The sequence below is a fragment of the Pipistrellus kuhlii genome, unplaced genomic scaffold (assembly GCF_014108245.1).
Source record: "Pipistrellus kuhlii isolate mPipKuh1 unplaced genomic scaffold, mPipKuh1.p scaffold_m20_p_14, whole genome shotgun sequence".
NCBI lineage: Eukaryota > Metazoa > Chordata > Mammalia > Chiroptera > Vespertilionidae > Pipistrellus > Pipistrellus kuhlii.
The window spans coordinates 40,042,110-40,070,050 of NW_023425449.1; the positions used below are offsets into that span (position 1 = coordinate 40,042,110).

The following is a 27,941-nucleotide window of genomic DNA, read 5'->3' on the forward strand; positions in this document are numbered from 1 at the left end:
GGCAAATAATATTTTCATATTTCCTTTACTTGGCGCCCTTCCCTCAGGAGATCAAAGCTGCTCTGTGGACTTAGTCTATTTAATTCTTGCACATTCTTGCCTTGTAAGTGGCTCTGTCACCCTCAGTCCACTGATATGAAACCTACAGCCACATATGAAAACTAGCTCTTCAAGGGCACAGACACCAGAAACCCACAGGAAGAGGGTTGGATTCCAGTTTTCTGGATTGTATTTATTGTCCTCTTCCCATTTATCCGAACCCCTGGCCTAAGTAATGCAGATCTGAGGATCCTGTGCCTGCCTCTGTCTCCCATTCACCGAACCTTCCAGCACTGGTGGGTTTGCTGATCCTTCCCATTCAGTGTCAGGCAGTCTAGAAAATTCAACCTCAGGTACATTAGCTCTTAAGGTCATGTTTGCAGTATTGTGCAATTTATGGAGTCAGATATATCTGTGTTCAGCTTGCTCTGTGAACTTCAGTTTCCAATAAAATGTGATAATAGTGCTTGCATCAGAGCCGTGTCCGTGGAATGAGGCAGTGTGTGTAACATGCTTGCACAGGGCCTGGCTCCCACAGTCAGTTTCACTAGCTAAGAGTGCTCACGTGACCAAGCTGGTGGTTCTTCGGTTAGCTGTTCCCTTGTTCGGAGACTTTCACTGAATCTTTAACCTGTAGCCAAGCAGACCCAGAAACCTTGCAGGTTCTGTTTTAAGAGAAGCTTGGCCTGCCCAGCTGGCGTGGCTCAGAGGCTCAGCATAGACCTAGGAACCAGGAGGTCTCGGTTCGATTCCTGCTCAGGGAACATGCCCAGGTTGCAGGTTCAATCTCTGGTGTGGGGCATGCAGGAGGCAGCCGATCAGTTATTCTCTCTCATCATTGATGTTTTTATCTCTCCCTCTCCCTTCCTCTCTGAAATATATGAGAGAGAGGGAGGGAGAGAGAGAGAGAGAGAGAAGCTTGGCCTGCTACTCCATGAGCCTTCTGCCTTCGACCTCCCTTTCGGCATTCCCTGTTGGCCACAGAAGCTTACTCAGAGAGGAGTTCCTGCACTTTAGCTTGGATTTCTGTCAGAACAAGGTTACCTCTTTACTTGCCCTGTGAGTCTTATGAACTGTCAGATTTCAACATTTTCTGGGTTCTCATAAAAGTGCTAAGCTACCATGCAATCTGCTTGGAAGTGGTCCACAGTCTGGGTTCTCAGAGGGGAGGTGGAAGATGACCTAATGGGTTTTGGAACTTGGAAAAGTTGTCTGAATGGAACACTAAACCGAACTCCGATGTCATACGGCTTTATTGCTGCCAGCGACCTTTGTTCCCATGTGGGGGGGCACCTACAGAAAGCAAGTGCCCTAGGCCTCATCCAGGCCTGTGGGATGAGAACCTCCAGGAGCGGACCTGGGAATCTGCATTTATTTCTAATCTGGTTTTCCTCGTGGTTCTGATTCCCAGCCTGGCTTTGGGACCACTGCCCGAGGCCATTTTCCAGAGAAGACTGGGCCTGGGAAGTGCCTCCTCTGAGATCCCACGCTCAGCTGGTGGCAGAGGCAGCCCAAAGCTCAGACCTCTGTCCCGTCAGTTAGGGTTCTTCCCACCACCCGCCCTGTCCCACCCCCAGAAGCCGTCTGCCCACTTCCTCACCTGTTACACAGTAAAGACTTCTGACCCTGGGGAGTCACTGTGAGGGCACTGAGAGGGTGTGCATGTCTCCTCCTTCTGGTTTGGAGGCAGCTGAGAGGGTCTAAATTAAGCCATTTTGCAGAGCGGCCTGAGTCATCTGGTGGCAGCTGTCTGCTCCACCAGAGGCACTTTGATCACTGTCATCTGAACGCGTGCGCAAAGCCGATGGCGGCCCAGCACTGGGGCTGCGCTAAGGGAGTTACCCAGAGAATGGTCTCTGCTCTTGAGACTAAGGGACTTCAAGGTCATGCGCACAGCTACAGAGCAGCACCATTAGGCAGCGGGACGGGGGATCCAGTGTATGAACTCAGAGAATCTAGACTTCCAGCTCAGCCTGTATCCCTGGCCTGGAGAAGGGACGGGCTTTGTCTCTGGCCACAGAACAAGTTGGACCAGAGTTCTCCCTCCCTCCCCCCCTCCACCTCCCATGCTGGAGCAGAGTTGGTTTCCTTAAGGGTCCCTATGCACCGATGTCCATTCTATTGAATCAGTAAAGGCTGGAGCTGGGGTTGGCATCTCAAGGACGCCTTGAGGTGAAGCCTCAGAGCTTGGGATGGAGCATAGGGATGCTGGGCAGTGTGTTTGAGAAGGACTTTTTCTCTCTCTTAAAAAAGATTATGAAGTATCTTGAAGCAACCTAGAAGCAGTAAGTGGGAATGTTTTGTTCTGCAGAGGGAAGTCAAGGTAGGGCCCCGAGTTTCGAGCCAAACCGTCTGAAGTGCTGCCAATAAAAGGAGTAAGCCCAGCTGGTGTGCCTTAGCGGTTGTGCATCAACCCAGGAACCAATAGGTTACCGGTTTGATTACTGGTCTGGTGCAGGTTGCGGGCTCAGTCCCCAGTAGAGGGCATTGCAGGAAGCAACCAATTGATGATGTATCTCTCTCATCAATGTTTCTGTCTCTCTATTCCTATCCCTTCCTGTCTCTCAAAAACTCAATAAAAACATATTTTAAAAAAGCGGTGGGACAGGACATGATAGACTAGTGCATGGTGGGAAGCAGCGCTGGAGGGTTAAAAAAATCTTTTCCCCCAATTTCCTGATGGCTGTCATGTGCTGAGCCCTGGATTTAGCATTTTACCCCAAAGATCTTTATCCTCAGAGCAGACCCGGAAGGCAGGTGTGTTTCCACTTACAGAAGGGAAGACCCCCGGGGAGAGGGGGTCTTACCCGGGGGGCTGAGGAGGGCAGTATGAAGCCCATGTTGTCTCTTTTCATGAGGCCCCTCTGAGGCTGTGGGAGGAAACAGATAGCCAGGAGGTAACTAACATTTTCATTTTTTACAATAAAGAAAGGAGCAAAACGGGAGGTATTCCACAGGATATGGGGGGTTGGGGGGCAATCCAGGTCATCCCAAGGTTCTGAATTATGCTGAAGGTCAAGTGGAAAATGACTAGAAGTTGCTTATTTGGCAAATCATTGACATGGTGACGTGACGCAGTGGAGAAGAGGAAGGATCACAGGAGAAAGATAAGCATATGTCATATATAATAAAGCACTTAAGGTTGAGAACTAGGCATTGCTCAACCAAAGGGGAAGGTGCAAGGTGGATCGGTAGTTTCGTGTGTCATCTGAACAGATAACACAGTGGCATTGATTGAGGTAGATACACAGGAAACGGCATTTATGACCCTGTGTACATATGGCATTACCCGGGCACTGTAACAGAGAAGCAGATACTCAGGCCTTGGAGAGTGACAAGCTAGGAGAGGCCATCTGTTATCACAGGCACCTAGTCACCGGGAGAGAGGAGCCGGGCCCCACTGCCAGTGGGAACGACTATTGGAGTGGTTTTGAAGGAGATACGAAAGGCAGGGTTGAAGCAGAAAGCAGAAGTAAACACATCCCATATCCTGGAGGCCAAGGGAAGGGGAAAGAAAAAAGACCTGCTGAGCGCTTTAATATGTCCTGAGGACATTAAATAATCATTTAAGTTAAATTAGGTATTCAATTAAGTGCTCAATCCTCACAATAGTCCTTCCAGGTAAGTGTTGCCCATTTTATAGATGAGGAAACTAAGGCTCTAAGAGGTGGTGACAGCGAGGGGAGACAGGATTTTCCTGGAGCTGACTGAGCCCCTTGCCCTCCCACACTGCATGCTGCTGCCTCCGTCGGAGTGGGGCAGGGGCCAGGGGGCACTGGTTATGTGCAGTCAGAAGCTGTGAGAGGATGATGAGGATCAGAATGGCTTGGGAGACACGGTGAGGATGCTAGGGTCTTGCTGAGTGAAACTGATTCCGAGTAAAAGTGGGAGAAGTTGAGATAACCACAGGGAAATTCACATGGTTGGGTTCACAGTTCTTTTTTCCATGTGTGACATTTTACCGTCTGGAACACAGATGATTTAGCCTTAGCTGCATCCAGCTCGCTCTTTGGGGAAATGTGAGTTTCTTTCTTGCAAATCCTTTGCAAGGCATGTTTCAGTCTACGGGAATGGGTTGGGCTTCCAGGTTGGTACACCTTCAAATAGTCGCGCCAAAGAACATACCTGCTCTTGTGTGCGCTTTTGAACAGCTTTAAACGGATGGTCCCGGGGGCATCACAGAACTTCACACCAGCAAGCCTTCTGGGAGCTGTGGGAACCCGCTCCCAACTAATACCATGGCTTGCCCATCTCTGTCCAGTAATGTCCCGGCTGTGATTGCTCGCCCTTTTCCACGACCGATGGGCTACTTAATGCTTGTGAAATTATGGGTTTGTATGAGCTAATTGGTAGAAGTCTTTGAAAAAATAATTATAACTTGGGAAAAGAGGCTTAGCGTATATGAGATGTTTGTAATCTTGAAGCCTAAAAAGAAGAGCAGGCAAAGGTTTTGCCTTAAAAGTGGGGTAAGTGTCCCTGCCACAGTAAGAAGTCTGTTCCTTCTGGGAAAACAAATTCAGCAACTGATTTAATATCTGTTACTGTGGCTGGCCTGCAGCCCTACCCCCCTACTAAGCATATGACAGGTCTAAACAGAATTCTGCTTTGTAGTCCATGGACTTTGGGAAAATAATGCTGTGATTATAAGGTTTCCCAAATACACTTTTTCAAGCCTTGGTAATGAGCACATTGCACCTACCTGCCTGCTTGGGTAACCATCGCTGTTGCTCAATTTATGCTTAATATTGGTCAAAGTGAAGCATGTTTTCATCACTTGAAATTCAGATTTTATTTGCTCAGTTACTAATGGCCATTTATTTCTGTAACATAAACTAGGATGTTATGCAAGTTTGGTTTGCAAATAGGTTGACTCTTGAACGCAACAGTTTACTTTGAGATCAGTACGAGGAGTCATTTGAGTTGACTCCCTAAATAGTCATAAAACCTTCTTTGTTTGTCTTTAGCATAGGCTGGTTCCTCTCAGGATAAAAAGTTGATAGTGATCGGAAGGATAGAGGATTTAAAACTGGAATGGGTGCTGGAGACTATAGAATCCACCTCCCTTCCCCTTCTCATCCCTTTGTTTTTCAGGTTAGAGAAAGAACAAGGTCAAGAACAAGAGCAGCTGTGTGGCCCGTCACATTGGTGACAGAACCGGGGACTTTCACTCATTCTGGGGCACTTGCCACCAAAGTGTTATTTTCATGTCATTGGCAAACAGTTGACTTGAAGGCACTGTGTTTTTGTACCCTCAATATTGGTTTGGGGCGGAGACGGAGGCGTGGGGGTGGGGAGAGAAAGCCTTTTATATGAAAGCTCTTAAAAATCTTTCTCATACAGTCAGATCAACAGAACCCAAAAGTGTCTCCCAGCCCAGTTTCCCCAAGTGTCCTTTGCTTATATTTTCTTCTCACTTTTCTTTGGAAAAGCTGTGTTCCTTTCACACTTAGAAATAACCAATCTTATTTGTTCTGACAGCAATGTGCAAACATCTGTTGCATCAAAAGGCCCACACGGAACCAAACACCCATGGTCCTTTCTGAATGTCACTAGCAGTGGCAGCCAACATTTCATCAGAACCTCAGAAGCAGTACAGAGAGGAAAAGGAAAATCAAGGTAGCAATTATCTAGTTAATGTACAAGCTGAAAGCCTGCATCATAAAATCCTGAGGGTAGTGAACGCTGCTTTCGAATCAGGCTGTCTCTCCCCTCCGAACACGGTGCCTGCTGCCAGCAGCAGGGTTTCAGGTGAAACTTGTTGACATTGTGATGGTGACACTGAGTGTCCATGGAAAAGGATTTTTGACAAGGACTGAATCAGGCCCCCGTGGTGTCTATGAGATCTTAGGATCTGCAGTCAGACCGCAGGTTTTAGAAGGTTTTCTGAAGGTTTTAGAAGGCTCTGGCCCTGAGTTTATAACTTGGATGAAGAGCAGGGAAGAGCAGACACGCTGGGAGAGCACAGAGTGCTCATCACAGCGTCTGACTCACCTGAGAAATCTGTCAGTGGTTCCTGTTTGTAATTCACGCATGGGATCAATTTTTAAAGTGCCCTGGCACTTTGTTGCTGTGGAAGGCTCCCGGATAGCAGAATGTGGTGCCGTTCCTGCTCTGCTGGCCTCGCATCCCTTCCCTCCCTCCTCCCTCTCCCTGGGGTCCAGCCAGGCACTTGAGTTCCACGTGCACCCGGACCCCTCGCCTACAGGCCTGGCAGTTCTCCGCGCCCCTGCTTGGAATGGCCTGTCTCCTTTGAAGTCCACCGTGGAAGCTCATAGAATTTATCCTGCTGCGTTTTAATGACACCACTGGACAGGGAACCCGTTAGGTCAGGGGCCCTGTGTCACCGACCTTGGTGTACACAGGGCCACTGTCATGCCAGGCCCCCAGTGAATGGTGCTGGGCGGGTGGACTGGATTGCAGGCAGACCAACTCCTTTCTATACAGCTTACATTTTAGGAGGCATTTAATAATAATAATGATAATAATAATAATAATAAAAATAATAACACTGTAATACCAGAAAACCTGACTTTAAAATGTTTTTACCGCTTACTTTGTTAGGCTGGACATACCGGGTATTGGTACATGTTATTGGAGTGCGGGCTCTTAAGCCCCTCTCATGAGAATGGAGGCATGTCAAGCATGCTTGCTTTCACGTCCTTGCCCTTGCTCATCCTACTGCCCTTTCCTTCAGGATCCCTCCCAGAGGGACTGTCCCTCCCGCCGTCAGGCTCAGAAGCCCCCCTGTGAGCTCCCTGGTCCCCCAAGCTCAGGGCCGCGCTCGTGGGCTCCGCACACCAGGCTATGGCCGTGGGCTCCCTTGTCTGATTCAGCTCTGGGCTCCGCCCCCTCGGTGCTCAGGAAGCGGGGTACTCGGCAGACATTCACTGAATGAAACTTGTATGAATCATATCAGGGGCTCCCGAATGAGGAAGAGAAAACAAATTTCCCTCAAGTTTTAGTCCTGACCCTAGAGACCATCAGCCTCCTACATGGCCGTCCTCGCATACGACGCGAAGTGGGCCTCTGTTAGGGCTGCGAGTTACAGTGACTGCACAGCCGTCACTATTACAGTATTGTTATCATTAAATGCCTCCACGGTCACTATGAAACCCGGCTCTGACCGGAAAGCCAGCGTGTCCCCAGGCCTGACAGGTTGCCTCGCCATCTCTGCATGAATCCTGGAAAATAATGTCACTGAATTCATTCTGAAAAGTAAAAGAGGCCCTATTACTTTTTTCACATTTCCCTTTCGTTAGCGCTCAGCTCTGGCTCTGTCGTAAATGGAAGCTTGCTAGGTCGACCGTGTTCCGTTTTTCTCACTTGTTCTCACTCTGCTAGTCTTGATCTCCTTGGTGTTGAGTCATATTTTTGGAATGAAAAGAATCAGAGGCTTTTTTATCATTAGCTCCTTTACCATGGAATTTAGAAGAGAGAACAGAATGATAAAATTAGACACGCCAGGCCTCTGTGTGTCATCACGTAACCTGGTCTACTTTGGTACCAAAAATAAGATCCCCTTTAAATAATTTCCAGCTCATGTGAACTGGCGGTGGTAGGATGAATGGCCTTCAGTCTGCGGGAAGAAGGAGAGAAACTCCTTTACCCCTCACGATGGGCCCAGCAGAGGTTTTCCTGACAATTAAACATTTCCTTTTCTTAATTCCGTTCCATTGCTTCTAATTACGACCCCTGTAATTAGTGTGATTTCCCTGCCTCCCGCCGTGGTGTTCACCCCTCGTGTACTGTCAGCTCGCCTCCTCCCTGGCCTCCGGAGCTCCGTGCTGCCTTTTCTCACACAGGCCTCCTGGCTGAGGGTTTGGGGGGAGAGACAGGCTGCCCCGCCCCCTAACCAGGTGCCTCCCATATTGTTTTTTCTTTGTCTTACATTACAGTATTTCCCAAACTTCTCTCATGATGAGAATCACCTGGTGGAGTTGTTAAAATACAGATTCCAAGTAAGAAGTGCTAGACTAGAATTTTTGGGAACATAGAGGTAAAAATTATATACTTAACTAGTGCTCTAATTGGGATTCAGGAATCTGTAGTTGAACAACTACACCAGGTGATTCTCATCATGAGAGAAGTTTGGGAAACACTGTACGAGAATCTTTGGCTGAGGAAGAGAACTGCAGTCAGAAAATGGCAGAGCCCAGTATGCCTGGTCCTCCGTGCTGGTTACCTGGTCCTGCTCCCTGCTCACCACACCCTCTGGGGCAGCTCCTCACTCTGCACTGGAGACTGTGGCTCCAGCCGCCTTCTGTGCTCAGGAAGGAAGCGATCAGAGGTCTTTTCCTTTTCCTCTGGATTGGTAAAGCCAGGTCTGAGAGCCCGTTTTTTCTTCTCTCTTTCTCCTTCCTTCCTTTGGTCCCTGCTGAATAGTCTGTTCTCTCACTGCATCAGGCCGTCTGTGAGCTCATGGCTGACCGTAGACGATACGCTGGACCCCACAGGCTGCGAAGATGAAGGGCAAGGTCACCCTGTCACTGCCCCCCCCCACCTGTCCCTGAAACTCACGATGTTCTTATTCATATGTTTTTGTCACTGTCTCGGTGTGTTTATATGAAGTTTGTTCCTCTGATGAGGACAAAACATTTATCTCATCTTCCCAGGATAATAATGAAACAGGAACAAGACTGATGGCTGGCTAGAGATTTAACACCCAGTTTGCCAGAGCCCAGGGGTGCCTGGCCCAGCCTGAAGCCCCTGCCTCCCAGGACTCCTCCGGGCCTCGCACAGCCCCCGCTCTGCAGAAGAGCCAGGGAGTGAACAGGATGTTGAAGTCACCAAGGACTCCTAAGGATGAGGTCCCGTATTCTGACATTGAGCCCGGCATGAGCCATGCGCTCGGGACACAGAGATGAACAGAAGTGGTCCCTGTCTTTGCGTTGCTTACAGATTAGTGAGGGGCACAGCGATACACAGAGAATTACTGACGTGTTGGGTGCCCCACGGGAAGGTTTCAAGGGAGGGCGGTGGCCTTGGTAAATCCTCTCCGGGCCTCCCTTCTCTGCCTGAACAGAGGCTTCGCACCCACAGCCAGTCCCGCCCACCCCCGCCTCCCTGTCCTGCTGCCTGTCACTATCACCTGTCCTGGGATCTGTGAGCTTTCGGTGAGAAAGACATTGGCCCTCTTGACGACTTGGGTGTGGATGAGGAAAAGAGTAGATGTTTCATGCTAAGCACATTGTCAAGGGCTGAAATGTCTGAAGGAGGAAGTTTTAGAAGTGTGATTTCTTCATGTTGACACAGCGAACAAATGACTCAGATCTATTGTACACATCCACAAGAGCTGTGGCCTAAGCTGATCCTGGTTTGAAGTCATGTGTCCTCTTTGCAAGTGGGGAGGTTTTAAAGCGGGTGGGAGGTGGAGAAGAGGAGTGGGGGGAGGAAGGAGGATGGAGAGGCCAGGGCCTGTGCCTTTCCTTGTGGGAATGGAGACTTCGACATCCTCCTGCTCCTTCCTTTCTTCTTCCTTTCTCTCCTGCTCTCCTCCTCATCCTCCTTCTCTCTCCTCTCCTTTTTCTTCTCCTCTACTCCCCTCCTCTCTCTCTCTCTCTCTCCTCTCTCCTCTCTCATTTTTCTTCTTCCTTCCAGTAGCCAGGTTTGGGTTTATATTTCCTATTATGCTAACTTCAGGCCAGACCCTGGAAACAGGTCAGGGCAGCCACAGTACGCATGGACTCCTGCCTCTGGAGTAGCCGCACTGACCGACCCTGGGCCATGGCACAGGCTGGGGCTGAGCTGCGTTTGGGTGGCATTGCTGACAGGTTCCTGACAGGATGGTTAAGCCTCACTAGATCCGGGCCTCACACTTGGACCTTTTCAAATTTCTTCCATATTGATGGCACTTTGGGAATTGTTCCTTTTTTTTTTTTCTTTTTTTAACACGACTACCATGTGCCACCATAAAGAAGAATTTTTAAATGGGCCAAAAATAAATCTTGGCACTCTGTACCATGCAGGGAGAATACGCTGTGTGATGGGTACGTGGATTGTGTGGCATTTTGTAGCGGCCATGCGGAGTAGTCCTGGGAGTGACCTACTGTGAAGCCAGGGAGGACCTCCTGGTCTGAGGAAGGGAGTGTGTGCCGGGCATGACAACCTCGGGATATGTGCTTCTCCTTCCCCGCTCCTCATCCCAAAGCGATGCCTGCAGGTGCTCTTCATCCACTGAGGATGAAAAATTATCATTTTAGAATCAAGTTGATCATTCATTTTGAGAAGCCTTACAAAACCAAGTCTGATGTTAGGGCTAGTTTTATTCTGTTATTAAAAGCATCGCATTGTCTACAGGTATTTCACTACTGTTGTGTCTGGAGCTCGGACATCAGAGGAGATGGAAGAGAAGATATTACATAAATTAAATTGCAATGTATTGGCTTGTTGTGGAGCAGATAAGTTTGAAATATCTTTAGCTGACATTCAGATGATACAGCTAGAAAATATCAAGGATGGAAATAGTGTCATTAGCCCCTGTTCTTGACTCAAAATTGAAACGTTGCAGTTTTCAAGTTGAGCAATTATCATTTTTAAAGTTCCTTTTTTAGTAAATGGTCTCTGGGCTTGATTTCATAATGTGTTTCAGTTTGACAAAGTGAATAAACAAGTCCATCCGTCCTCATTGCCACCAGCTCTGCTGACCTCATAAGTGTTACTTGGTCTTGTGCAAGCTAAAGAATTACCATATATATATATATATATATATATATATATATATATATATATATATATATATGTCAATCACACATTTTTATTGATTTCAGAGAGGGAGAGAGAAGCATCACTGATGAGTGAGAATCATTGATTGGCTGCCTCCTGCACACTCTGAACTGGGATTGAGCCAGCAACCCAGGCACATGGCTTGACTGGGAATCGAACCGTGACCTCCTGGTTCATAGGTGGATGGTATACTGCTGAGCAATGCCTGCCAGGCTAAATAATTACTTTTCAGAAACCTTAGAAATTTTCCTTAATTTCTCTATCTCCAGTTCACACCTATACTAATGATGTCTCCTGGACATCATGGACTGCAGTATTCCATCAGATTTTCTTCCAGCCTTTTTTCCACATACTATTGTTAAGATGAATTAATCATATAGTTTCAAATCATATATATGAAATTTGAAACTATAAGATTTAATATGCAAATTAGCCAGGACACCTTAACGACATGACCACTCAGGAGGAGGCTGCACGCATAGGTGGGTGGGAGGGGACTGTGTGCGTGATGAGGCGAGTCACATAGAGACCAGGGCCTGCCAGCCAGGAACACCAACAGTCCCACCTTCTGAGGGAGGGAGGGAGGGAGGAAGGGAGGGAGGTTGGTCATATCCTATGAAAGAGACACCTTGAAAATGTCTAAAGAAAGTTGGCATTTTTTCTTGGTGAAGGGACTGGAGTCCATGTTGATGAAAACACTTTGGTGGTGCAACGGCCGGCAGTGGCAGCACCAGCGGGGTGATGGGGGTGGCGCCTTCCTCTGATCAGCCCGCTCGCCTCCTGCAGAGGGAGGCCAGAGCTGCAGAGGAAACACCTTTCTGACTGTTCATTGGCTAATCTCCCCTTACACCAACCTCAGTGTTCTTGGTAACTTGGGTAATAAAAAACCAAGAAGGTGATCTAGGGTTTTACCACCTCACTCCTGGAGGAAAAAAAACAAGGTCCACTGCTGGAGGGGCTAAGAAATGTCATATCCTGCCCTAGGCGGATTGCCTCATTGGATAGAGCCTCAGCCTGCGGACCACAGGGTCTGGGTTCATTTCTGGTCAAGGGCATGTGCATAGGATGCAGGTCCTCCCTGGCTGGGGCCCAGGTCAGGGCTCATGCAGGAGGTAACCTATCACAGTGTTCCTCTCACATTGATGTTACTCTCTGTGTTTCCCTCTCTCTTCCACACTCTCTAAAAATCAATGGAAAAATATCCTCAGGTGAGGAAAAGGAGGCAGGGAGGTCATATCCTATGAAAGAGACATCTTGAAAATACCTAAAGAAAGTTGGCATTTTTTTATGGTGAAGGGACTGGAATCCATGTTGATTAAAACATTTTGGTGGTGCAATGGCCAGCAGTGGCAGCACTAGCGGGGTGATGGGGGTGGTGCTTTCCCCTGATCAGCCTAGTTGCCTCTTGCAGAGGGAGGCCAGACTGTGGCTTAGTCCCACTCCCCACATAAGACATCCCTGAGGGCTCCCAGATTAGATTGGAGAGGGTGCAGGTTGGGCTGAGGGCCCCCATGCACAAATTTTGTGCACCAGACCTCTAGTTTCAATAACTATCAGTTGTTATTAGTGGTGATGCCGCAGTTCCCTTAAGTTCTCAGTCTGTTAGAAAAACTGCTGTTCTTGAATATCACTGCGTGTACTCTCTGCCCTCCTGGGTAAACTCAACAAACTTGAAATCATTCACATTTTTATATTGATTTTTAAAATATATATATTTTTTATTTTAGAGAGGAAGGAAGAGGCAGAGAGAGATAGAAACATCAATGATGAGAAAGAATAGTTAAATCAGCTGCATCCTGCATGCCCCACACTGGGTATTGAGCCCACAATCCAATCATGTGCCCTGACCTGGAATCAAACCGTGATCTCCTGGTCATAGGTCAATGCTTAACCACTGAGCAACACCAGCTGGGCTGATTACTAATTATTATTGTACTTTCCTATGAACGTAGGAGGTTTGGGACAAAGAAATAGAAAATAAATTATCAAAAGACAGTGGTCTAGTTTGTTTCTTGGAATATGACCTCTATCATCTTACTGTTTGGTGAATTGCTTTTGCACAGAAGTGGAATAGAGAATGTAGAGCGGAATGACCTACACAGTGTGTTATGGCTCCCTTTCTATAAAATTAGTAATTAGATCAAGGGCCAACCTGCTTATTTTAAATACTTGCCTTCAAAACAGTTCTCCTCTCTGTCTTCATCGTATTATCACTGTCTGCTTATAGATAGCACTATTCAAAGCAATCTCTTGTTTCCACAACCATCACTTAGTGAACATTTATTAGGTTCTTGCAGCTTGCCTAAAGATAAGTAAGATGGCATTCCTTCCCTTAAGGAATTCACAGTGTGACAGGGAAAATAGAGAATTAAACATACGATTATGGCACCTGCAAAGATATGCTGGAGGCGAAGGAGAAATCGCTTCTGCTTGGGATTTCATAGAGGAAATTGTGAGTCGGGAACAGAGGTCAGAGATTGCTAGATGCAAGGCCAGCAAAGGTGGTCAGTGTGTGCGAACTGTAATTAGTTTAGGGTGGATATGGAGATGGGTGAGGTGGGTGGCAGTAGGAGACAAAGATGCTCTGGGCCACTAATGAAGTCTTGTTGTCATGCTTAGAAGGCCGTGGTTTTAGAAGAATGGCTAGTTGTAATAGAATATATTGTAGAGAGACCCAGACAGAGAGATGAATGAAGAACCTTTTGCAGTATTCTAAATAGGCAGTTCTGGGGACTTGAGTTAGGGCAGCAATGAGAATGAAGAGGAAGAGACAGTCAAGACAGTTTAAAGATAGAGATAGCATGTCTTAGCTACCTGGATGGGTGGCATCTACCATCCTCTAAAATAAAACATATGATTAGCTCAAGTGGCCTTTCTCATCTTCCCATCTTTGCTTGCTTCCTACTCTCCTGGGATCTAAATAATTGCAAGTAATGGACCTTCTCCGTGCTGGCTCTGTACCTTTCCTGTCATGTGGTTTTCTAGTTAATTGCAGAACAAAGAAACAGAATATGTGCATTAGATTTCCTGCTTTTGCTTGGTAATCTAGAGATGGTCACTACATCTCTTACAAGGAGTCTTAATTGCATGTACTGAATTTGGGGATATTTTCAGTATTTATTGGCTTGAGATATTGTATGACCATAAAAAACTGATTGGTTATTGTCCCACTAGTAGACCGCACTGGGTTTTACTTATTTTAAAACCTGCATATTTGGGCATATGACAGGTAAGACAGTATTTAAGTAAGTGGAAGCAAATTATTACGTGATGTCAGTTGAGGACGAAGCACATGCCTAAAACGACAGTAGGTAAATGAGTGAGAGCATGATAATGTGAACGGGTACATCTTATTATGATTGTCAGCTCATTTAGAGGAAATATTTTGAAACTCTTCATTCAGTGTGCTTTCAAGATCTTTAGGAGAGTGTGTCGAAAGAGCCATGGAAGTGAAAGCGGCCAGAAATTGAAGATGTTCCTAGTGCTGTGTCAGCTAAACACAGATGAGCTAGCTTGGGCCTCGTTGTGCCCTGGGCATGAGACAGCTCCTCCCATTTAGAATTCTGGGTGGGATTGTCTTGTCTTTTCTCTGGGTGATTCCATGGCATATCCTTTTTATCGGTTGAGCGTACATATTGCATGTGCCCACTAAATACCAGCTAGGTCTGTGGGTATTTTGAGTAATAATGTTAAAAATCATACCATTACTTTTTTTTTTTTTTATCGCTCGCACTATTCTAAGACCTTTTCACACATTAACTCATTTAATTCCTGTACAACTTTATGAAGCAGGTACAATTATTAGCTCCATTTTACATCAGAGAAGATTGAGACAAAGAAAGATAAAGTGAGAGAGCCGGGATTCCAACCAGGCAGGCAGTTTCTAGAGCCCAGGTTCCCGAATACTGTGGAACTGCCTGAATGCCCTTCCCTCTTCTTATCGCACCCCTCCCCCACCACACACACCCCTCCCAGAGAGCCTGGCTTAGTCATCACTTTCTGCAGGAGGTTCACCTGGATTCCTCACCCCACACACAGAGATCTCTGGGTTACTTTCATACTTTGTACACAGCACATGTATTATTTCACTCATTGCACTGAATATAAATGTTTGTATGTGTTTCCCCCGCCAGACCTCTTTGTATCATCCATGTCTTAGTCCTCTTTGTATCCATGCCTGGCACTTGTGTAGGGTTTGGCACAGAGCAGATGTTCAACAATGCAACTTGAATTGAGTTGGTCTGACCGCCGCACACTCAGTGCTTATCCTCAAAGAGTTTTGGGTCAACCTGGAAAGGAAGGCCCATCCACACACAACAACTGAATAAGGAGGAAGTGAACGCTAAAAGAATATGGTATAGGCAGTAGTTGCTGTGAGATTTCTAAGAAGGGAGATGGGCTTGAGGGATTGGGTTGGATTGGGTAGAGACATGGTCTCCAAATACATACAAGCTGAGATGAGAATAGCTTATCAGCAAGAGAAGAGGAAGGACATTGACCAGAATGTTGACCTCTGGTGGCTAAGACTGAAGTGCTCACATTTAAGGGGGTAGCATAGCTGCATCAAGAAATATATGTAGGTTGAAAGGCCCTTCTTTCTGACACAGTCCAGATATCAGCTCTTCAAAGAGGCCAATACCGTCCTTTTCTGGGAGAGTTTTCCATAGTATCTTGTGAATGCAGAGCCCTCACCAGACTGTGTGCATTACATGACCAAGCCAAAGCCAGGCTCTCCAGAGAGGTATGATGAGAAGAGGGAAGGACAGCAGAGCAGTGAGGATCACCGTAATCTAGAACATGGGCTCTAACACAGCTTGCCCATCCCTCCTATGTGGCTGAGCTCCCTGAAGGCAAGGACTGTTTTTGCCAATACCAGGCAGAGTGCCTCGAGCACATAGTAGTTGTAAAAATAATAATAATAGCAATAACAATTTTATCAGTATATAACATTGATTCTAATAAAAACTCAGTCTGTTCTTAATCATTTTTGTTGAACCTTGATTTCTGGAATGATGCCGTCCTTTGAAGGCTGTATCATCTAGGAAATCTTTAGTCTGTAGGCCCTCTCTGTACATGGTCTGCATCTTAATTCTGCAGAGCCATTCACACACAGCAGAGTCCTGGGTGCCAGAGTATTGGAAACAGGACACAGTTCCCTCAGTGGCAACTTGGCCCAACCAAACAGCTAGCATTCAGGACAGGCCGGGACACCAATCTCTGGAAGAAACCATGATGCAAAGCTGGACACCCAGCAGTACCATAGAGAGACCTCAAAGCTCCCCTCCCCCCTGCTCTCCTTGCCCCCCCCCCTCCGCCACACACACACACACACACACACACACACACACACACACACACAGCTGTAATTCTTTTCCCACTCGGAGTGTGAGATATGTCCAGGTTGACAGGTGGGCCCACCAGGAGGCCCAACAGTAGGTTACTGGAATTGGCGTAGACACATACGCAGATATACTATAACTAGAGAGTTTCAAACTTAGAATCCATGTTTTTTTGAACATCAGTGAGGCCCCCAAACCTTCCATGTACAGCTCAGCCACTCCAAACAGGCTGTCCTAGAATAGTGCCAGCCACATAGTCTGGACAGCCTGGAAAGTATCTCAAGCAGGCAACAAATATTTGTAAAGTATTTTCTTCAGATGCTGCTAACTCTCAGAGAAAGGTGCTTTTAGAGAAATGTCTGGGCTTCATTGAAAAAGGACATAGCCATCAACTTGTGTTCCTCGCTGGCATAAAACTGTCTAACTGGTGGCCAAACTCGGGATGCCTGAAGACAGACAAGTGACTAATCCCAGGCTGTGTGTGGCCAGGACCCAGTGTATTTTCTGACCACAAGACCATGTCTGGAGTCTCCTTTGTAATTACCACACGGCCTACTGTAATTGTAAGCCTTACATTTACTTCCTGCCTTCGACATGTAATTCAGGGTCCAAGGCTGCACCCCAAGCTAGGGTGAAATCCTCTGTCATTTGCCTAAAACCTGTAAGATCATTGTTGTGTGAGGGTGTGTGTGTTTGTGGTTGCCACATCTGTCAAATATGTTAAGTATATCCTTGTGAAAAATATGCCCACTCCTGCCTTGTGAGATAAAGCCCTTTACTAAATCAGATGTTTACCGAACACCTATTACTATATGCCAGGGATATTTTAAACTCTAGGAAACATCAGTGAACAAGCCAACAAAGACCCCAGAGGGAGACCAAGGGAGGGGAGGGGAAAAGGGAAGGAGACAGAACAGAACAGAACTCACAGCCTGGCCAGCGTGGCTCAGTGGTTGAGCATGGACCTATGAATGAGGAGGTCAAGGTTTGATTCCCAGGCAGGTCACATGCCCGAGTTGCAGGTTCAACCCCCAGTGCGGGGCGTGCAGGAGGCAACGGATCAGTGATTCTCTGTTATTATTGATGTTTCTATCTCTCTCCCTCTCTGAAATCAATAAAAAGTTATTTACGAAATAAAAAGAACAAGTCACAGATGAGTGCTATCAGTAGTGTCACAAGGGATGTCACGGGGAATGCCTAGGTGGCTGCTTTAGCTTGGGCGCCAGAGAAGCCTCTCCCAGAGGTTACGTTGCGTGGGCCGGTGGGAGAGGGAGATGGTGGAGAGGCGGGCTGCGTGGCCACTGTGAAGAGTGTGCACGGAGGCTAGGCAGAAGGCTCCCGCACGGTCCCGGCAGGAGGCCGCAGTAGTTCATTCTAAGGAGTGGAAATCAAGAGAAGAGTCTAGATCCAGATTACAGAATGTAGCTTAGAAACAGTCCACAGAGCTTGCTGCTATTTTGGATGAGAGGAATGAAGGAGAAGGAATAATCAAGAATAATTCCAGCCGAAACCTGTTTGGCTCAGTAGATAGAGTGTTGGTCTGCAGGCTGAAAGGTCCCAGGTTCGATTCCAGTCAAGGGCATGTACATTGGTTGCGGGAACATCTCCAGTAGGGAGTGTGCAAGAGGCAGCTGGTCGATGTTTCTCTCTCATCGATGTTTTTAACTCTCTATCCCTCTCCCTTCCTCTCTGTAAAATACCAATAATATATATATATATATATATATATATATATATATATATATTTTTTTTTTTTTTTTTTAAAGAATAATTCCAAAGGTTTGGGTTTGAGCTATGAGGAAGATGATGACTGAGATGAGAAAGGCTGAAGGCAGTCCTTTTTAGCTCCTCACAATAGCAGTCATAACTGACTCACCATGAACCTACATCTCAGGATCCAATAAACGCCCTCTCTGTCCTCCCCCCAGTGCACGTCACTGGGGAATGTTCATGGCATTTGGAATCTGCTTCAAGCATTCCCATGGTTTCCCCTGTAGTGCTCACCTTATGGCATGAAATGAATCACAGGAAAGCCACTGGCATCCCTCATGGGTCCTCTGTAAATGCCAGCTCCTGCCCAGGCCTCCCTCGGCACTCGCTGGGGGCTGGGGCCTAGGCTTGGATGGAAGGCTGCATCCGGGCTCTGCCCCAGCTCAGAAGTTGGCAGCTGGTACAGACCATCAACATGCCTGTAACATGTTTGTGGCAAACGACAGGACCAATTTTCTTGGTTTTCTCTTTGTAATCAGAAAAAAAGTTTGAGGTTTTTTAAATAACAAACTCACAACTTGGGGAATGGCGGGGAGAGGGAGGGCGGGACGGGACGGGACAAGAAGATAGAGCCAGACATTGCTTGATTAAATCCCTTTCTGGTTTGACCTATATTTTCCCCTCCAATTTCCTTTTCCGGGGCTTATCAAAAAGTTGTGTCTTTGGCTAAACTCGTGTCAGTGACATTTGTCGCCAGACGTGACCTTTTGTTATCACATTGTAGAATCCCGGCGTCAATATCACTTTCTATAAATACAGGTTTTGGGTGAAGGAATGTTCTCTCTGGAGAGAAGTTTAGCTTCGGAGAACCTTTCTCCTTTTAGCCTCCTGCTCTGTGGGCACTTACTCACCACTGGCATTCTTCCTCGGCTTACGCTGTCAGCCCTCCTCCTTCCGTGATCACTCATGTTGGTAGCCACCTACGGTGCCAGTTCCCCACTCGGCCTTCCCTCGTGGTTGGCAGTGCCTTTGACTTGTGTTCTCTGGCTTCCTCTACGTTTTGAAATTTAAAAATAGAAAATAAGAAACAAGCCCACAGTCGTTCACGCTGGCTGAGCTCTGTAACTCAACTAGCAGACTTTCCGGTGAAGTCCACAGCGGAACACAGGCCGTCGGAAACCAGCCCTGGTTCAGAGCAAGGCCTGGGAGATGTGGACAGAGGACACTCTTACTCAGACGGTCACACACACACTCGGAGATGGGCAGTGACCACCACACAAGGCAGTTTGGAGAGCCACCGAGAGAACGCTCCGCTCTGCTCCTGACTCCCCTCGTCTCCTGCCTGTCCCCTTTCCTGTCCCTCAGTAACACCTACAGAATGAAGGGGTTCTGAGACCAAAGAGTTAAAGAACCCCTGCACCACCTAACATTGAATGCGGCCTCGTGCCTGGAGCGGTGCAAAGCGCACTACGTTCTCCATCTCTTCAATTTTGCAACAAAGCTGTCAAGGGGAGCTTTGGAAAAGGCCTGGCTAGCCGAGGCCTCGCAGCTGGACATGAGAGAGAGAACAGGTCCTTAGGACACGGAAGCCACACTCCTGGTTACCGGACAGCATGCCTTCACAGAGGAATCCTCTAACTTGGAAAAAGTGATTTGCTGCTCTCAGTTTCCTCTCAAAAACGGGCAGAAGGGTTAATACGCACCGAAGTGCCCCGCACCAGGGCTGACATCAAATAGACCCTGAGCGACCACTGATCCCTTCCTTCCACGCCTTCCTGCCCTTGTCATGGTGGACCTGTAGGCTCAGTCACTTCCCCTTTCTCTTCTAGACGGTCTCCAAGCAGACAGAGAGGCTGATGGACCAGAAGGGGTCGACGAAGATATGATTGTGACCCAGAGTCAGACCAACTTCATCTGCCCCATCACACAGGTACCGCGTCCTCCTCCTCCCCTGAGACCAGGCAGTTCTCTTCGCAGAGGCCAGGGGTCCTGTTGGCTTGCAGACTTGACTTCAAGTCCACGGTGAAGGAGGGAGGAGAGAGGAGTGACGGTGATCGAAGAGTATACACACGGGCGGTCTGTGGTATGACTTTCCAATCAGTCATACCATTTGGGAGCAAATCACTGGCCCACAGGCCGAGTGGCATTGTCACCACTGGTCTCCCTGCTGATTCTCCGGTGGCCTCTGTCCTAATTAAGCCTTGACAATGATTGGGAGGTTAAACATAGAAAGGCCAACTAGGAAAAAACAGCGCCACGTAATCAGTGACTGGGAGAAGTTACTGGAAGTTGGTCATTAGCATTCCTGAAAGCCTGCTGTCTCCCTGATTGCAGTTGGAAATGAAGAAGCCAGTGAAAAATAAAGTGTGTGGCCACACCTACGAAGAGGAAGCCATTGTTCGGATGATCGAGTCCAAGCAGAAACGGAAGAAAAAGGCCTGGTGAGTGGGTCCCAGGAGGGAAGCGGAGCCTTCCCGGGGCTGGGCAGGCAGCGGCGTTGAGGTCACGCCAGGGGACAAGGTGCTCACCGCCCCCCTAAGCAGGCCGCCTCCCGGAGGGTGTAAACACGGGGGCTGGCTTTCTTGGAAAACAACGTGGGAGGAAAAGGGAAGAGCCAGGGACGCCAACCACGCGTTTCTAAAGCAGGAGAGAAAGGAGCTGGATTGGATTGTCATCATTAGGTAACAAATTCATAAAATTTTATGGATTTGTGCCATAGCCTGAAAAAAAATGAAAGAACTGTGATACTAAGAGAAAGACAAAAAAACTTTCATAGCTTAAATTACTTCAGTAACTTCTCCAAAGGTTTAAGTAAACATGTGGATAAGTAGCCACTGAGAAATTATTATTACTTTTAAATTGGAATGTCTGAAGAATCTTTCATATGGATATTTCTACCTCCTTCTCAAACGCACCCACCCCCTTACCGCCCATGACCACAGCGGGGCTCCTGGAATCACAAGGAGCCCTAAGCTGGCGAGGCTGACTCTGTGAGGTGCGACACTCTTATCGCAGACGGAATTATCGCTCGGAATGGAATAGCAGGTGTGCCCAGCTCTCAGTGGACTTGTGATAACAGCCCTTTGATGTGGGCTTTGCTTCTCAGGGCCCAGAAACTTGCTGGCCCAGACCTGGAATTGGAATTCCCCACCACCACTCCCGGGTGTGGGCTCAGAGAGAGGGCATAGGCGATTGCCGCTATCTCGATGGTCATCCAGTCAAGTGATCGACCCTATTTGTTCGAGAAGGTCGGCCTGTTGGCTGCAAAATGGAGACAGCTGAGTGCATTCTTACCTGCTTTGAGTTCTCACCTTCCAGCTGTGATGCTGTATTTCCCTAGTGAAACCTCCCATTTCACCCAGTGAATATTCCTTTCTTTGTTTCTGGACTCCTCGGCCTTTCTTTTCTTTGAGCTCTTTTCTCTCTTCATTCTCTACGAAGCAAAATGTCCATTTTTTAACATAATTGCTAAGAAGAGGTGTTCTCAGAGTTCTGTTTCCCGGCTTTTCTTTCTTAGTTTGGAATATTCTCCAGGAGTCAGCTTTGCAAAGGGCAGTCACCTGTACAGAGCACATTTCTCGGGGCAAGAGGGTGGGGGAGGGGAGGGGCCAGGTCCAGAACCGATTTCACATTTAAGTGGATCTTCTCAATTGCACACTTTGGCTTTCTAATGCCCTGGGCCTTTTTTGAATTGTGCACATTTGGAAGCGCTTGTCTGATACTTGCCATTTAGAGGGGGAAAAATTTCTCTTACTTCTATAACTTGGGTTCAGATTCTGCAAACTCTTCCGATTCTCATAGCTTAATAATAACAATTAAGTCCAAGTGAAAGAAGTCTGGGAGATTAACAGGGAGGGTGATGTCTTTCCTGGGCCTTGAAAAATGAGAAAGATTTCGGAATGGTAAAGAAGAACCGTTCTGGGCAAGCAGCTCGCCCCGCCCAGAGCCTGACCACGTGGCGGATAGTAGGGGCTGCTTCAGGGTGTGTGTGTTGGAGGGAGAACAGAAGGATGACGGATAAGAGCAATAGAGGAGTGGTGTGAAGACTCAGTATAGAGCACATGTGTCAAACACAAGGCCCGCGGGCCAAATCCGTCCCGCCAGGCCTTGCAATGTGGCCCGCACCTCGCTGTCATCACTGCACTCCGCTGCGTTTCCATCACAATGACAGTTTATGACTGTTCAGTAAACCATTCGGCCCGAGATTTAGGCTGGATTTTAGATTTTGGCCCCTTCTCTGATTGAGTTCGACACCCCTAGTATAGAGGGTGTTAAATGTCATGATTTTGTTAGTTTCCTCATCTATAAATTGATGCTAATAGTTGTAATTGCCTGATTGGTGTCTTAAATTTGAATAAGATCTATATAAAGTGTTTAAAGTACCTGGCACATGGTAAGACTCAGCAATGTCGTCCCATCATCATTGTCATTTTTTGTCACCGTTATTCTGTAGGCATGGGAGAACATTATTTGCAGGGAGTAAGAGAGGCCACCCTGAAGTTTAAGAAGTTACTCCAACAGCACTTCACAGGATGGATTAAAAAGGCATGAGGAGCCTGGCCAAGTGGCTCAGTGGTTGAGTACCAACCTATAAACCGGGAAGTCACAGTTTGATTCCCGGTAAGGGCATATGCCTGGGTTACAGGCGCGATCCCCAGTGTGGGACGTGCAGGAAGCAGCCCGGTGGAGTTAGAGTTTGCAGCAATGCAGCCATTTGAAAGTGTCATGGAGGCTCCACATGTGGATTTTTTGAACTTGGGAGAAAGCTCTGAGCCGGAGACGTTGATTGGGAGGTTGTCAGCACATAAGAGTCAACCCCACTTACCTGCCAGCCCAGACGCAGCTCTGCACCAGGACGAGACCACCACCTGAGAGCCAGCAGGGGCGGGGTCTGGGCGAGGCTCTGCCCTGCGCCCGGCTGCTCTCAGCACCTGCCCAGGGTCTGCGTGGACCCTCAGCGATGAAAGGGCGGTACGAGGGGGAGGACCTGGTGGAGGGGAGAAAAGAGCGTGGGGGAGTGGGCGGGGCCTGAGACAAGGGCACTTGGCAGGAGATGGACTTTGGGCCTCTGCACAGTCCCCCTCAGAGGCTCCTGATGAAGCAGGAGGTCGTGTCACTTTCCCCAATGCCCGCCGGCATGATGAGCAGCTTGGGTTCCCTTTGTCTAAATGTCTGTGACACATGCAGTGTGAGAGTCTCCGTTCTTCCTCCTAGATGTTCTGATTGCGTTGGCGAGGCTGGGGTTCCAGGTACACTGCGTTACTGGGCGCTGACTAAATGTCACTGTCCCCGCCTCGGTCTCTAGCGGGACCTTTCCATCGGTTTGAGTCAGAATAAGACTGAGACGCTGGCCCTAACTATTGTAAATACAGTTGTCAGAATGATTTCCTGGAATCTCTCTCATAATGGGCTGTTTATCTGACTAATAAAGTTGTCTTACGATTTTATTAATTTAATGTGGAAAGTATTACAGATGTCCCCCTTTTTTCCCTGTTGACCTCCTCCACCCCATCCCTACCCCCACAGCGATTTTTATGTTAATAAGACATTTCCAGTTTTCCACCATCATTTCTTTTTTTTTTAAGAACCTGAACTATAGTTAGCAAAGCCACATCTAAGAACATTGTAAACTTAAGTTGATCAGCAGAAATCCAGCACTGCCCGTGTGGTCCCTTGTTAACCTCTCGGAGCCTCCGTTTCTCCATGGGTAAGGTGGGGATAACAGCTCCCAGAATTCGGGATTAGAGAAATGGTGGGGAGCTGAGCCCAGCTCTGGCCACAGCCTTCTCAGCAGAGGGGAGGAAGCTCCTCCTGGACAACGGAGCCCTAAGCAGGTAGAGTCTGATCCTTGAGGGGGAGCCGGTGGGTGTGACCTCACATTGTTTCAGACTCAGGGGATGTGAGATGCAGTTACTCTCTGTGTTTAGGTCTGGTAGGAATCCATCCCACTCAGCTTTCCAGAGGGAGCTATAGACCTTCTTTCTAGAACTTTCTAGAGCTGGGTTGGACCTTGGAATTCTTGGGACCCAGATCCAGGAGCTCCGAAGACTCAGAATCTTGTCCTTTTGAGCTGATGCTGAGGCCAAGGCTCCCCACAGCCTCCTGGGACCCTTTGTTCAGCAGACACACACGCTGGCCCGCTGCTGCCGGAGCGCTCTGCCCCGGCCATGACCCGAGTCAGGACCCCGCCTCTCCTCCCAGGCCCGTGGCTCTGACTCCTGCACAGCAGTGACGCCAGAGCGGAGAGCTTAAGACTGGGCACTGCCACACCCGACTTGCTCAGCAGGATGTTGTGGGGATTAAAGCGCCATGGCTTCTGTGGAGCTGTTCCCCTGGAGGAGAGCCCAGATGCAGGATCCTGTCATTGTGGCCCCGTCCTAACCTTTGGGTCTTAAGGCTTGTGTTTGTTTACTTGAGATGGGGTGAGAAGCCAGGTTCTCCCCCAGCGCCTGCAGGGACCCCTCCTCCAGGAAGCCTTCCGGAACCCTCGTTCTTGCTGGACAAAAGGCGCCTCCCCCAGGCTCCCATGGCACCATGTCCATGTGGCCCCCGCATTGTGGGTGGGCTGGCTCAGAGCTGTGGACTGGAGCAGGAGCCACACATTGTAGCACCTGAGTGAGCTCCTTGACCCTTGACAATGTCATCTACCTATTTCTCACAAAACCCTAGGCTCTGCCTTCACCTTCAGAGAGGAAGAAACTGGGGCACAGGAACTGAGTCACTGGCCCAGAGTGTCACAGCCAGGAGGCGAGCGCCGGGTCTCTCACTCCTGAGCCTGCGTTTGTGTCGTCGGCCATCGGGCTCCCCTTGAGAGGGCTTTCGGTCGATGCTTCTGACCCCAAAGTTGATCCCTTCGATGATCTGAGGCCCCTAGTCTGACACAGGCCCCCCCTGGCTCTGTCCCCTCCGGGTGAGGGTGCCTGCTGCTCTGCAGCTCAGCGGTGCGGCTAATCTGGCAGACATTCTCCAATGCCCTCATCTCTGACCGAAGGCTGATGTCATCAGGAAGTCCTCCACCTCACTCTCCACTTCCCTGTCCCCCGCTTATTCACTGTCTGGCCGGCGGTGTGGGAGCTCTGTTCTGCGGAGGGCGAGACCACGGCTGGCGGCAGAGAGGACGCTCGTGGTGGGAAAACGCTGAGTGAGGGTCGCCCCACCGTCCGCCCAGCCCCCTGCTTTGAGTCGCATTCCCACGTCCCAGAAGTTGAGTGATGAAAGGGGCCTTTTCTGAAGTCAGGAAAGTGTCCATGTCCTTTACACAGGGCAGCTGTTCACTCACTCCTCAGAGAAAGCATTCACGTGGCGGCATCAGGGGGTTTGGATCGAGTGTAAGGCATGTCCAGGCACCCCGATCCCTACCCTCACCAAAGCCCAGTCACCAGACTGAGGCGAACCTGGGCCAGTTCCTGGTCCTGCTTCCCATGGGCATCTTTCTAAGCTCAGTGTTTAACACATGGATCCAGGCCCCTTCCCTGACCCTTCAGGCCCCTTCCCCTGACCGCCCAGGCCCCTTCCCCTGACCGTCCAGGGCCCTTCCCCTGACCGTCCAGGGCCCTTCCCCTGACTGTCCAGGGCCCCTTCCCCTGACCGTCCAGGCCCCTTCCCCTGACCGTCCAGGGCACCTTTTAGCATTTTTAAAACCTGCTGACAGCGCAGAGTTCATCACAGTGACTGATGTCTCTGCTCTAAAGTCGCCTTGGCCCAGAGGCCAAGAGGGTGTCTTGCGGGATGAACTGTGGGCTTCCCGCCGCTGGACAAATTAGAGCTCATGGTCAGCCGTGTCCCCCTCTGGGTTACGTCCTTTGTCTTGTATTTGTTGTTTTTATCTCCTTCTGTACTTGTTATCTTTGAGCTCATCCACCTGTGCTGTCTGGAGAGCTGTCTCGGATCACTAGGCGGGAGTGTATGGGCAGGAACCTATATTTGTAATTCACACTTGGACGCCCAGGCCCTCGCCCAGGCCCAGCCACACGGAAGAGCCATTGCATGCATGAAAGTGTGCATGTGTGTTGATGTGTTAAGATGTACAGAGACCACCAGCTTTAAAATGTGCTAGAAGAACAGTGACCACAGAGCAAACGAGAGTCATGGGAGGTCATGGAGGGAGCCGGCGAGTGCGAGCAGGGCGTGCCTGCTGCCGGAAGTGGGGGGGCTCCCCTGTCTGCACTCCCTGCAGCAGAGGTGCAGGGGTCACTGCAGGAGGCGGGGGCGGCGCGGACAGGATTCGGTCGGACTCGCAGTCCGGCTCCTGTGGCGAAGAAACCAGGTGACTTCATCCTGCCGTGCCTTCAGAGGAGACCATCCACAGAGCCGTGAGCTCCCCAGCCCCCGCGAGATGAGTCATGCACCGATGCCCTCGCCACAGCTGAAGTCCCCATCAGCCCACTCAGTCTGTGCGGGCAGGCATTTCGGAGGGAACACACCTCCGGGACTCCTGAGCCCCAGCCAGGTGTGCAGTTGTTCCCCTCGGAGATGAGGCACCACCCATCAATGCCCATCGGCTCGGCCAAACGCCGAATGAAGCCAGTCCTAGGGGTCCTACTGGCAGCTCTGTCCGGGGGCTCCTCTCTGCTCCCCCCCATCGGCGCCGCCCTCCCTCCTGGGCCGCTGCGGGTGCCCAGTGCCCCTGCATCCACTCAGCCTGTGTCCTCCACTCAGCAGCCAGAGCTGTTTTCTCTTGTCTCCCAAAGCAGAGCCCTTCTTGTTCAAACCCTCCACTGCTTCTCTTCATGTTTTAAAACAAAACCGGCTCAGCCTCTGCACTCCTACTGAGCTTGCTCTTCCTCCTGGGCCCCTCCACCTGCTGCTGCTCCAGCCCGGGCCACATGGCATCTGCTCTGGACGAGACCTGCGAGGCTAGGCTGACCTCCGAGGGACAGCTTCGGCCCACCCTCCCCCTGCCTTGACTGCTTCTCTGCCTTCATAGCCCTTAACGCAAACTGAGCTTCAGTCTGCCTCTAGGCGGTGACTTCGTGTCCACCTGTGTCCCCCATTGGAAAGCAGGAGCCGGGGAGTGGGCACCGGATGGGTGTAGCCTGTGCCTCCAGCGCGGGGCGGGGCGGGGCCTGGCACAGGTGGGCATCCGTTTACACTCTAATGTAGGGGTGTCGAACTCAATCAGAGAAGGGGCCAAAATCTAAAATCCAGCCTAAATCGCGGGCCGAATGGTTTACTGAACAGTCATAAACTGTCATTGTGATGGAAACGCAGCGGAGTGCAGTGATGACAGCGCGGTGCGGGCCACATTGCAAGCCTGGCGGGACGGATTTGGCCCGAGGGCCTTGTGTTTGACACATGTGCTCTAATGCGTGCCCATCACACCTGATTTTTAAAGCGTGCTTCTTTGGGGTAAAGCGCCCTCGTTGAAGTGCGTGTGTGGGAGAGAAGTTCAGGCAGAAGGCGTTCGGTGGCCTGACCTCATTTTCTAATCTCTCCCAGTTGCCCTCAGATTGGCTGTAGCTACACGGATGTGAAGATGTGTGATCTGGTCCAGGACGAAGCACTGAGAAGGGCGATTGAGAGCCACAACAAGAGAAGACACCGGCACTCCGAGTAGGAAAAGCCACCTGCCCCAGCCACGCCCACAGCCACGCCTGCAGCCTACCTCCTGCCCCAGCCACCTGTAGAGAGTGCGCTGGCCACAGCGCTCCGACTGGCTGCATCGCACGCTTCGTTTGGGGTAAAATTGAAGGTTTTAAATGGGATTGAAATCATTTTTCTATGTTACAATGAAAAGTCAGGGAAACTATATTGTTTATTTTTAAGTATTTTATAATTTGAATAAAACTTTGATAATCTGCAACTTGTCCTGTCTGTGCTCCACCCGAGGGGTGAGCTGTTGTGATGGTGCAGGCTGGGGGTGCCAGGCCCTTCTCTCTCTCCTGCCTCACACTGTCTGTTTTGTCGTTTGAGCCCAGTGATGCCTGTAAGGGACATTGGAAATGTAAACACATCGAAACACTCCGTCGCCAGCATTTCCCATCAGGACAGTAAGGAAAGCGTGAGGTGACAGAGCAAAGCACGATGCTTCATAACGGGCTCGTCGGTGCCGTGGTGACTGTTGTCGCCACAGTGTCACCCATGGGAAGCCACCACATCCTGTCCGTTTTCTTCTGCGGACCCAACCCCGGA

General features: G+C 49.2%; 1 protein-coding gene across 2 annotated transcripts in view; it reads left to right on the forward strand.

Moving 5' to 3' along the window:
* The window catches only part of NSMCE2 (NSE2 (MMS21) homolog, SMC5-SMC6 complex SUMO ligase), a 218,461-nt gene extending 190,853 nt beyond the window's left edge, over positions 1–27,608 (forward strand). For both annotated transcript variants that reach the window (XM_036437263.2, XM_036437266.2), the window contains 3 exons: positions 19,640–19,740; positions 20,145–20,251; positions 27,249–27,608. In XM_036437263.2, the coding sequence (XP_036293156.1) occupies positions 19,640–19,740; positions 20,145–20,251; positions 27,249–27,366 (326 nt within the window). In that variant the 3' untranslated portion in view covers positions 27,367–27,608. The remainder of the gene's footprint in view (positions 1–19,639; positions 19,741–20,144; positions 20,252–27,248) is intronic.
* Positions 27,609–27,941: the final 333 nt, after the last annotated feature.